This window comes from Heptranchias perlo, chromosome 4, assembly GCF_035084215.1.
Source record: "Heptranchias perlo isolate sHepPer1 chromosome 4, sHepPer1.hap1, whole genome shotgun sequence".
Taxonomy (NCBI): domain Eukaryota; kingdom Metazoa; phylum Chordata; class Chondrichthyes; order Hexanchiformes; family Hexanchidae; genus Heptranchias; species Heptranchias perlo.
Window position 1 is genome coordinate 82,952,553 of NC_090328.1, and position 12,572 is coordinate 82,965,124.

Here is a 12,572-nt window from a genome sequence, read left to right on the forward strand (position 1 = left end):
TTATATGAAAAAAATTCATAATTGTAAGATATGAAGGGGCGAAATCTTGCCTCTTGGCCTTTAAGAGTTAAATATTCTAGCCTACTGCTCATGGAATTCCTCATGTTTATTATTCTTATTCTTCTGGGGCATAGGAGATGACCTCGATTAGTAGGCCAATCAACATTTCAATTCCCTGAAGTCTCGAGCATTGCAATGTATTCCCCTGCTGGAATTGTTTTGGGCCTCATTGTAAAAATGTATTTTAGAAAGTAAAAAATTGAAGTAAAATGAGTGTTTGGCAAGTTGTTTATACTTTGTGTGTTCTTGGTTATTCATATATATATTTCAGATTGTCAGATCGCATGCAGCAAGACCTGGACAACATCCAGGCTTGGGCTGATAAGTGGTAAGTAACATTCACGCCAGACAAGTGCCAAGCAATGACCATCTCCAACAAGAGAGAGTCTAACCACATCCCCTTGACATTCAATGGCATTACCATCGCCGAATCCCCCACCATCAACATCCTGGGGTTCACCATTGACTAGAAACTTAATTGGACCAGCCATATAAATACTGTGGCTACAAGAGCAGGTCAGAGGCTGGATATTCTGTGGTGAGTGACTCACGTCCTGACTCCCCAAAGCCTTTCCATCATTTACAAGGCACAAATCACCACCACCTTCTCAAGGGAAATTAGGGATGAGCAATAAATGCTGGCCTCGCCAGTGACGCCCACATCCCATGAACGAATAAAAAAAGGAGCATTTTTGGAAGAAGTTGTTTTCTATGAAAACACAATCAGAAATGTTGGGCCAGAAATTGGGCCGTGTAGCGCCTGTTGTTTCGGTGCTATGCGGCCTTCCGAATTGGCAAGATGGTGTCTTGCATGCACATTTCCAGCGTGACGTCGCCGGATGCCATCTTGGCATAGGTATTAGCGCAACTCAACGCACAGCCTTAACTACGACCATCTGAACATGTCTTAGAGTGCCTGGAGGACCCTGCACCAGTGCAATTTAAAACGAACACGCAGGATTTACAGTTTAGCGGCTGGATTATTGCTGCTGGCTGCTGATGCATTTGTACCTGTTTTTGGAGGTTTCCTATACTTGAATACCAGGACGCGGGGACATAGCCTAACATCTAGAGCCAGGATGTGCAGGAGTGAAGTTCGGAGTTGCTTCTACGTGCAAAGCGTGGGAGAAGTTTGGAACACTCTTCTGCAAACAGCAGCTGATGCTCGCTCAATTGTGAATTCTATATCTGAGATTGTTACGTTTCTGTGAACCAAGGGTATTAAGGGATATGGGGCTAAGGTGGGTATATGGAGTTAGGCCACAGATCAACCATGATCGCATTGAATGGTTGAACAGGCTCGAGGAGCTAAATGCCACTGCCACTTGCTGCCTCCTGATATGCGCCACCTTCTCCTGCAAGAAAGCGGGACATGTGTCTGGGTGATGTGCTTGTCATGGTTGAATAGCTGCCAGTGTGTGTGGCCTGTGAGTTGTGGGTGGGCAGCTTGCAACAGTGGTAATGTGTGAGGGTGAAAGGAAGCATCAGATTGGAAGAATTGAGTACTGATTGAAAGAGTTTGTTGGTAGGTGGACGATGGGGAGTGTAGTGCGTGGAGCAGTGGATGAGGCTCGTGTTGCAGTTGGTAGGAGACACCACCTGACAGTTGACCTCACTCACCTTGACCACTCGTGTCAAAACACTGAACTTTTTCCTGCACTGCATCCATGTTCGTGGTGCTGAGAGCCTGACATTGACTTCATCCCCCGCAGCCTCCATTGCCTTTTCGGCATATGTCTGGAGGGCCTCTTGCCATCCTCCCTCCCCTACGAATATAGGATGTCCCCCCTTCTGTCCACCTCTTGTACCAAGACCTCTAGTGCATCAGCAGAGAACCTTGGTGCACGCACTCTCGCAGGCATGGTACAAACTCAAATCGGCAGATTGGTAAATTCTGGCATGCAGATTGGAGGATGAGGGATTTAGAAGTGTGCAACCTTTATTCAATAATTTAACATAACTCATCAGTTTGTTAACATAGGGACGGGACCTGCATCTGTGTTTTATGTATGCGATGTCTGATCTCCATTCAGATTCCGTGCAGACAGCAGACTGTTATTTTTAGCAAATAACAGGTACCGACTACCTTTAAGAGATTTTAAGAGACATCCTCCCTTTAAGAGATTGGGGCTCCCTCTGCTGGTGGAAAGTGGGCATTTACTTCAATCATCGTGGAAGGCAGAGATTTCAACACTATTTGAAGGTGAGTACTGAGGCCAGACGAAGTTCTCATCCCGCCTGCACAGGGGGCATTGGGCGTGGTTTAATAGCAGATGGCGTTACCCACACCCAATAATAGGCCTTAACTAATTTTTTTTTCCACCCCATTTTCTTTTATCATATCCCCCAAATATGTAACAAAAAACTGACTACACTAACAATAAATGTCAGCATTTTTCTTACAATGAAACCAAGCTACAAACAACACATCAGCCTTTGATAGAAAGTACATTTTTCACATCAATGCTCTTTACAGTTTATGACACATCTGCCTGCAAATGTTAGAATTTTAAAGGGGCGTTGCCTTTCTGCAAAAATATTTGGCAAACTTTTTTTTCCCAATTTGGAATGGAAAAGACCCAGAAAAGCTATGAGTTATTTTTGCTATGATGGTATTGTGCATGTGCGATGTGATGACGGGTTTTGGTATGCTCTACATTACCACATTGTCTGTGAACAAAAAAAAATTGCTATGTATATTTTCATAAAGGTGGTATCCCTTTAAAAAAGACTTGTATGGGATTTTTTCAAGGATCTCCACAAGGCAGCAATATTCGGGGTTCTGCAAAATGCTAAGACTGGAATCTAGATGGCCACAGTCAGCCAAAAAAACCATTGGCTCTACATTATGAATGAAGACTTGACAACTTTATTGCCATATCTATCCCACACTGTATTAACCATAGACTGCAGTATTTTCTGATCTTGTCAGCAGCATAACAGTAACAGTCAGGAGATCGGGCTAAGCAACAGTTGAACATGGTGTAGATCTGAATGCGGCACCACCTAATACTTCAACTTTATCATTCAGCTGGACTTTATCTTTCAGACAAAAGAGGCAATTTTACATTTATGATCAAGTAGGTTGCCCTGCAATGTATTTCCTTGAGTACAGTAAGAATATACATATCTATATTCCATGCCTCTATTATATGCCATATGTCAGGGGATTATTTTTGGTGGGCTGCCTTTAAACCAGAAGTGAAAAGGAAGCAGTCACCAGATCTCATGTCATGTCCATCAACAGCAATTAATAAGTAAAGTTATGTGTATATTTTAACTAGGCCCTCTGTAATGTCAGTTTGTGGATTATGTCATTTGGTAAGCTATTTTTATTTCTGACTGCAACTCCGTGTCAGGTGTTACATATATAATTCACCAAATAATACTGCAAGCACCAAGCCACTTCAACTTACTGACACCACTCTTTTTCTTCAAACTGTGAAGTGTTTGATGAAAACAATTCTTTTTTTCTGTGACATTTTGAGTTACAGTGCATAGCACTCTGACACAGACTCATGTAAAATCCACAGATTTACATTTACAGTGAATGAATACAGACTCATGGCGTAACCTCATACATAGTATTGTCTGTCTCTGTCCATTGTTATGCTTGATAGCCACTGGAAAAAAATTCCAGCTTTCCAGGAGGTGGCAGACTATAATTTTTTTATTCATTCATGGGATGTGGGCGTCACTGGCAAGGCCAGCATTTATTACCCATCCCTAATTACCCTTGAGAAGGTGGTGGTGAGCCGCCTTCTTGAACCGCTGCAGTCCATGTGGTGAAGGTACTCCCACAGTGCCTGGGAGTTCCAGGATTTTGACCCAGCGACAATGAAGGAACGGCGATATATTTCCAAGTCCGGATGGTGCGTGACTTGGATGGGAACGTGCAGGTGGTGTTGTTTTCATGTGCCTGATGCCCATGTCCTTCTAGGTGGTAGAGGTCGCGGGTTTGTGAGGTGATGTCGAAGAAGCCTTGGCAAGTTGCTACATTGCATCTTGTAGATGGTACGCATTGCAGCCACAGTACGCCGGTGGTGGAGGGAGTGAATGTTTAAGGTGGTGGATGGGATGCCAATCAAGCGGGCTGCTTTGTCCTGGATGATGTCGAGCTTCTTGAGTGTTGTTGGAGCTGCACTCATCCAGGCAATGGAGAGTATTCCATCACACTCCTGACTTGTGCCTTGTAGATGGTGGAAAGGTTTTGGGGAGTCAGGAAGGGAGTCACTCGCTGCAGAATACCCAGCTTCTGACCTGCTCTTGTAGCCACAGTATTTGTGTGGCTGGTCCAGTTAAGTTTCTGGTCAATGGTGACCCCCAGGATGTTGATGGTGGGGGATTCGGCGATGGTAATGCCGTTGAATGTCAAGGGGAGGTGGTTAGACTCTCTCGTTGGAGATGGTCATTGCCTGGCACTTGTGTGGCATGAATGTTGCTTGCCACTTATCAGCCCAAGCCTGGATGTTGTCCAGGTCTTGCTGCATGCGTGCTCCGTCTGCTTCGTTATCTGAGGGGTTGCGAATGGAGCTGAACACTGCAATCATCAGCAAACATCCCCACTTCTGATCTTATGATGGAGGGAAGGTCATTGATGAAGCAGCTGAAGATGGTTGGGCTTAGGACACTGCCCTGAGGAACTCCTGCAGCAATATCCTGGCGCTGAGATGATTGGCTTCCAACAACCACTACCATCTTCCTTTGTGCTAGTTACGACTCCAGCCACTGGAGAGTTTTCCCCGATTCCCATTGACTTCAATTTTACTAGGGCTCCTTGATGCCACACTCGATCAAATGCTGCCTTGATGTTAAGGGCAGTCACTCTCACCTCACCTCCATTCAATAATCCTTTCAATTCACTGTTTGTTCTTTAGGTTACAAGGCAATTGGGTCAGATATGTGTAAGAGGTTGGGGAATAAATTGATCTTCATGTTTTAATTACAGTCTGTGATCACAAGCAGGAATAGGTTCCTAAATGTCACAATGGGCAAGAAGTGTTCATATGATATCTTGGCTGGAAACTGTTTTCTGTTGCAATTGTTCAGTAGAAATACAGCAGCATGGACTTCAGCCTGCAGACACAAGCAAAGAATGCACTCAGGAGCTAGGAGGCGATTTTAACTCTACCCGCCTGGTGAAAACCAGGTGGCTGACTAATTACAGTTGCCCAGGTTACTTACCCACCCTCGAGCTGTCCAATCCTATCAACCACGATTTCCTTCTTTAAATATGCAGATCGGGGTCCGATGAGTGAGGAAGCTGCTGCAGCTTTCCTGCCAGGCTGGACCAGCTCAGATGAAGATTGAGACATGAGGAGACCCTGAAAGGTAAGTTTTTCACTTTCCGATGTGGTGCCTGGAGAAGCAGGAGTGTGCCTTTGGGCCCTACACTAGACTCCCCCACCCCCCACCTTCACTCCCATGAGACCCACCCAGAACCTCCATCCCCACACCTACCTGTATGCTGGCGGGCAACCTCGAGCAATCGGATTTCGAGTAGGAAGAGGAGTGGCAACATGTTGATGAAGCCTTGGATTTAAAATAGCCCGTGCCTGATTTCTGCAGCAGTGAGTGAATTTCCAACCTGCCCAGAGTTAAAATTGGGGCCATAATATTTGAAAAATATTTGCTCGAGCAACATAAAACACTAATGAATAAGCTACTCCATTTAAAACACTGTAAAAAGGTCCTTCCTCTCAGCATTGCTACTTACTTTCTCGTTTTCATCAAGTCAGCATTCAACTGTCTTATTTAATTGTACTATTTTATGTTGGTGAGGCAGATGGAGGTCCATGTGGTGTCCACCCTAAAAAGTGCAACTGTCCTTAAGTGAAAGTGAACAAAGGAGTCAATGTATCATCCTCCACAGGCAGGCTCGGAGTTATATCATCCTCCACAGGCAGGCTTGGAGTTGTATCATCCTCCACAGGCAGGCTCGGAGTTGTATCATCCTCCACAGGCAGGCTCGGAGTTGCATCATCCTCCACAGGCAGGCTCGGAGTTATATCATCCTCCACAGGCAGACTCGGAGTTATATCATCCTCCACAGGCAGGTTCGGAGTTATATCATCCTCCACAGGCAGGCTCGGAGTTATATCATCCTCCACAGGCAGGTTCGGAGTTATATCATCCTCCACAGGCAGGTTCGGAGTTGCATCATCCTCCACAGGCAGGTTCGGAGTTATATCATCCTCCACAGGCAGGTTCGGAGTTGCATCATCCTCCACAGGCAGGTTTGGAGTTATATCATCCTCCACAGGCAGGTTCGGAGTTATATCATCCTCCACAGGCAGGTTCGGAGTTATATCATCCTCCACAGGCAGGCTCGGAGTTATATCATCCTCCACAGGCAGGTTCGGAGTTATATCATCCTCCACAGGCAGGTTCGGAGTTATATCATCCTCCACAGGCAGGCTCGGAGTTATATCATCCTCCACAGGCAGGCTCGGAGTTATATCATCCTCCACAGGCAGGTTTGGAATTGTATCATTTTTCTCAGGCAGGTTCGGAGTTGAGCCTTGTTTAGTTAATATTTTCTTTACTTAATTATTAAAATTTGCTCTTATATCTTTGAACAAAGGGCATCATTCCTTTACACTGTCATGTTATAAGGATAGCTTTACTTTGCAATGCATGAGTGATTACTTGAATTCAAATCTTAACAGGGGGTCTAGCCACCAGTGCTATTTTTATAAAATTGGAAGGAAATTTGACTTAATTTAACAATCCTTTATGCCATCAACTTTCAAAATAGGATCCTTGTTCTTAGTGGGTTTGCCAGCACTGTTGACTGCTACAGAATGAGGAAATAATGGTAGCTTCTAGGGAAATGAACATGTACATGTATAATTCTGTTTCTATGATCACAAACCTGGACATTCTTGTAAAGGTAGCCTATTCTATTAATTGGAGGTAGAAGCAAGTATGGCCACACGAGTGCAGTAAATGATGTCCTGCACTTGTGGAAAACCTGTTATATGGTAGAAGTGTAGGGCTCTTCCTTGCTGATGGCTTTTTTTCATAGGAAAATAGATTAAGCCACTAGTCTGGACAAACATCGCATCAGTGACTATCTTGATGCAATTGTGATCTAAAGGTTGGGTGTTGTGACAGAGATCTCCTGTATTTGCCAGCCACATAAAAGTTCAACAATGCTGTAAGCTTGACAGCCACAGATAGTTCTATCCCTCTGCTGGAACTGGTTTCAAAATTTGGCTGCAAAAGTGTCGTTATAGTATCCATTGGGAATCTTAGTCCGCATAGGTAGGTGTTGTCAAACAGGTCCAGGTATGAGAGCCAAGGTTTTGCATGAGTGGTCATAAGGACCTGTTCAAATGGAGCATCTAAAGGGCCATGGCATCTGTTTGGCATCCTCCTCTGATCATTTTGTTCCAAAACCTACAAGAGCTGTGTCCATATGAATGCCTATAGCTGATAAAAGATGCAATACAGCTTTAATAGGCTCCAAGAAATTTCTGTAACTTCTGTAACAGTGAGTTGCTGAGATATTCAGCGAGAACAGCAAGGACCCAACTGAAAGGTAATGGCCTTCAGATCACATTATGAGAAGACCCCTCATTTCAGTAAAATTTGGCCCTCTTATGACCCTTGCAATCAATTGATGACAGGCTCCTAGGGTGCAAACTGCTTCTTGATCACATTGGCATGTACAGTGCTGAGCTCTGGTACATTATAGCTAAACAATGAGGAAACAGTGATACAAAGTAATACACCATTGTGCTGTACCACTTTGAGCACAAGAGCCCCATTTAATTGGATACAATGGTCTGAGGCCTACTTCATGCCTGGTGTGCACTATGCAAGAAAAGGAGGGATTTCAGTAAGGGTGATCAAGCAGTGAAAACACAATGGGTAGAGTTAAGGAACAGCAAAAGATTCTCGACTCTAGTAGGAGTTGTCCACAGTCCTCCTGGCACTAGTGATGTAGTGGGTGATGTATAAATACGGAGATCAGGGAAGCATGTAGCAAAAACAATGTGATTATAATGGGAGATATCCCATAGAGACTTGGAGAAGCAGGACAGTTCAAGTAGTAAAGGCAGTGTATTACTAGTATGTATTCGGGACAGTTTTGTAGAAGAATATGTTTTGAAGTGACAATGGATTTAGTGATGAGTAACGAGCCAGAATTAGTTAACAATCTGACGGTAACAGAGCAATTTGCACATAGTGGCAATAATATGATTGAATTTGATATTAGGATTGAGAGAGAGAAGGGAGAGTCACAAACTAAGGTTTTTAATTTAAGTATGGAAAACTTTGAAGGGATGGGAAAAGAATTGACCACAGTAAACTGGGCTGAACTGTTCATGGGTAAACCTACAGACAAACAGTGGGAAGTATTCAAAGAAGTATTTGGTATGTCACAAAACCAGTACATACCCCTAACAGGCAACGGCAAAGGCTACACTTGTTTAGTTAAACAATGATGATCAACAAATAAGGTAAGAGACATCAAGCTAAAAGAAAAGGCTTACACTGATACAAGAAAAATTGGAAATTCAGTGGACTGGGAGAGCTATAAACAGTAACAAAGGGATACAAAGAAAGTAATAAGAGGTGCAAAAAGGAAATATGAAAAAAAACTTGCAAGGGATATCAAAGCTAGCAGCAAAAGATTTCATGAACATATTAAGAAAAAGAGAATGGTAAAGGGAAATTAAAGACCGATGCAGGTAAAACTATCATGGATAATAAGGGAATGGCAGACTAGTTAAATTAATACTTTGTATCTGTTTTCATAGTGGAGGAACAGGACAAAATACCAACGGCACAAGGGAACCTAAAATAAGTAAAGGGGAGGAATTTAGTTGATTTAATATAAGCAATAAATGGTAATGGAGAAAATAATGGGACTCAAGATAGGCAAATCTCCAGGACCTAATGTATCTGGTTTCCACCCCAACGTGCAGATGTTTTAATCATAATTTTCCATAGCTGTCTAGATTCAATAATTGAACCTTTGGATTGGAAAATTGAAAATATCTCTCCATTATTTAAAAAAGGAGGGAGGGAGAAACCAGGTAACGACAAATTTGTCCATTTAACATTAACTGTGGGGAAGTTACTGGAAAGTATCACCTGAGACAGAGTGACTGAGAACTTGGACAAGTACCAGCTGATCAAAGAGAGACCGCATGGATTAGTGAAGGGTAGGTAATGTCTGACTAATCTACTTGAATTTTTGAGGTGGTCACTCGCATGGTGGATAGGGGAGTGTTAATGGATGTTGTCTATATGGACATTCAGAAGGCATTTGATAAGGTTCTGCACAGGATTATGAGCAAAAATGAAAGTGCAAGGAATTGGAAATAACCTTGTCGGTACTTGGTGGGAGACAGAGGGTAGAGACAAAGGGTTTTTTCTCTGATTGGCAGGATGTGACAACTGGTGGTCCCCAGTGATTTGTTCTGGGGCCTCAGCTTTTCACCATATATATTAATGACTTGGATGGAGGACTAGACAGTTGTTTATCCAAGTTTGCAGATGACACTAAGTTAGAAGTCATATTAAGTTGTATGGAAGGCAGCAGGAAGTTACAAAGGGACATAGACAGGTGAAGCGAGTGGGCAAAACTATAATAGATGGATTTCAATGTTGAGAAATGTGAGGTCACCCACTTTGGATCTGAGAAAGGCAAATTGGGATTTTTTCTTAATGGTGAGAGACTAGGAGCTGTGGAGGAGCATGGATAACAAAAGCAATCAAAAAGGGTAATGGAATGTTGGCCTTTATCTCAGGAGGTTGGAATTCAAAAGTGAGGAAGTGATGCTTCAGTTGTACAGAGCCTTGGTCAGACTCCATATGGAGTGCTGTGTTCAGTTTTGGGCACCAAACCTCAGGAAAGGCCCAGGAAGGGGTACAGCGCAGATTCACCAGATTGATACCGGGGCTTAAAGGGTTAAATTATGAGGACAGGTTGCATAAACTTGGACAAAAGCAAAATATTGCAGTTGCTGGAAATCTGAAATAAAAACAGAAAATGCTGGAAACACTCAGCAGGTCAGGCAGCATCTGTGGAGAGAGAAACAGAGTTTCAGGTCGATTACCTTTCATCAGAAATGCAAGATGTTAGAGATTAACAGTTTTAAGCAAGTACAAAGCCGGGGAAAGAGGAGCAGGAAAAGAACAACATTCTGTGATAGGTTGGAGGGCACGAGTGAAACAAATTGGAATGTCATTACTGCTGCCCCATCTGAGGTCAAAATATCTGAATCTGGTTCTTTCTTCACCAGCGCAACACACAATGCATCAGTTAAAACAATTTTTTAAAAACTTACCTTTGTCAATTTGGTTGCAACTGCTGACAGCTGCTGCTTGGATGTTAGTTATTCGGATGGTGGAGAATGTTATAGTATTTGGATAGAGAAAGTAGGGCACACACATGAGTACAAAAGGACATTCTGTGCTTCCGCACACACACGCTCACATTTTACTTTAAATGGACAGGCCAACTCATCTCCTGAATTGGGCAATGTTTGCACATTGACAATTATAGTCGAAAGCATATAAATTTGAGTTACTTCAGCCTTGGAATTTGTTTTGAGTTTGATCCTAAGTAAGTGGTAGTCACAGTGGGCTATAAATTCGGCCGCGTAGTGCATGCTGTTCAGGCACTACGTGGCCTCCTAAGATCCCAAAATAATGTCCAGAATGTGTGTGACCACTTCTAGCATGACGTGCACTGGATGCCACCTTGGTAAAGGTCTTTGCGCATACGCAGTTAACAAATGCAGGTACCATATATAGTAAAGAGAATATGCAACGCTGATTTAAAGGGACAGATACAATCTTGGAACTCAATGCTCCAGCTAACGCACTGTTTTAACTACGCACAGCTGAACAAGTCATAGATGGCCTGGAGGATCCCTCACCAGTGCTATTTAAAGGGATCATGCAGGATTTACAGGCTGGCTGCTGAATTATTGCTTTTGGCTGCTGATGCATTTATACCTGTTTTTGGAGGTCTCCTATACTTGAATAGTGGGACTAGGGGACATAGCCTAAAAATTAGAGCCAGGACTTGCACGCGTGTATTTGGAAATGCTTCTACGGACAAAGGGTGGTAGAAGTTTTGAACACTCTTTTGCAAACAGCAGTTGATGCTAGCTCAATTGTTAATTTTAAATCAGAGATTGATAGATTTTTGTTAACCAAGGGTATTAAGGGATATGAGGCTAAGGCGGGTATATGGAGTTAGGTCACAGATCAACCATGCCCTTTAAGAGGTGCAGGCTGCCTTTAAGAGGTGCGAGCCACTCACGCAATATCGGGGCCCCCCTGCTGGTAAGAAGTCATTCAGTAGCGCAGTCACACCTGGCTGCTCACTGGAATCAGGTAAATGACCAGGCAGCACGAATCTCACGTGCTGCCTGCATCGTAACAACAGGGCATGGGTTAATCGCGCACTGCTACCCCCACACCCGGATTCGGGGGTTATCGAATTTAACCCCCAGTGTCTGCCTAACGCCTGGTGGTACAGTGGGGACAAGGGGGAATGGAGGCCACCAAATTTTAGAGCTTCTGAAAACACAAAGTTAACATTCATCTTTAGTAACTAGTATGAATAATATTGTGGAATATTGTGTGTATTCACTGATACAAAACATGTTTGTGTCTCTGCAACTTGCTGACCAGTCTAAAGAGAAGTAAATAACCTCTGGATAAACAAAATATGCATTGTTCTGCTCCTAACTAAAAACAAATCAAACTGAAAACTGAGCAGTAACATACAATTAACACACAAAAATGGGGATGAGAAAAATGATATTTTGCAGTTATTAGACTTTATGAGATGCCAAAGGTATTTGCCATTATTTTAGTCATGTATTACATCCTGACATTGTAACCTGACTCACTACAGCTCACGTTTGCTTTGACAGTCTTTGAGGGCCAAATTTACAATGTAGGCAATTTTAGGGAAGTTTATGCCTATAGAGCTGAAGCACCAGTGCCAGCAGTGGGGAGGTTTGTCCTCACTGGAAATTACAAAATTATTCCTTCCCTCTAACTGTAATAGACTCTCAGCGCCTCGAAAATGGGAAATGGGAGCTGGGCCAGAAGTGCAAGGCAACAGCTCTTAGAGAGCTGTAGCTCAACCTTAAAAAAGAATGATTCCTTTTGCATTTGGAACAGAATAATTGGTGGAACTCAAAATAGAGCCAAGAACTACTTCTTTCTAGGAAGGTGTATTGGAGCTGCTAATGTAAGAGGAGCAGCAAAGGGGAGAGATGCTTATTGGAGCAGAAGGTTACCCTCCAATGAAAGCAAAGATGCAAGCACGCTAAAAATAAAAAGTTCAATGGAATCAGGAGGAGTGCCAAAATAAGTGTAGTCGCCTTTATGCACTTTATTAATATTGGGGCACAGTACGCATTGCATGAACCAAAATTGTGAGATGCAGCACCCTCAGGAAGGTACCGTGCAATCCAAACAAGCTTTCCCCTTTTTCATACAATGGCAGAAAAGCTGCCAGACACAGTTTTTGC

At 43.2% G+C, this 12,572-nt stretch overlaps 1 protein-coding gene across 1 annotated transcript; it reads right to left on the reverse strand.

The window, feature by feature from the left end:
* Positions 1-2,915: 2,915 nt before the first annotated feature.
* LOC137320375 (NAC-alpha domain-containing protein 1-like) lies at positions 2,916-10,470 on the reverse strand. Its single transcript, XM_067982076.1, has 3 exons — positions 10,365-10,470; positions 5,521-6,580; positions 2,916-5,136 (listed from the first exon to the last, which is right to left on the reverse strand). Exons 1-2 carry the CDS (start codon positions 10,468-10,470, stop codon positions 5,889-5,891), a joined length of 798 nt encoding a protein of 265 aa, XP_067838177.1. The 3' UTR covers positions 2,916-5,136; positions 5,521-5,888.
* Positions 10,471-12,572: the final 2,102 nt, after the last annotated feature.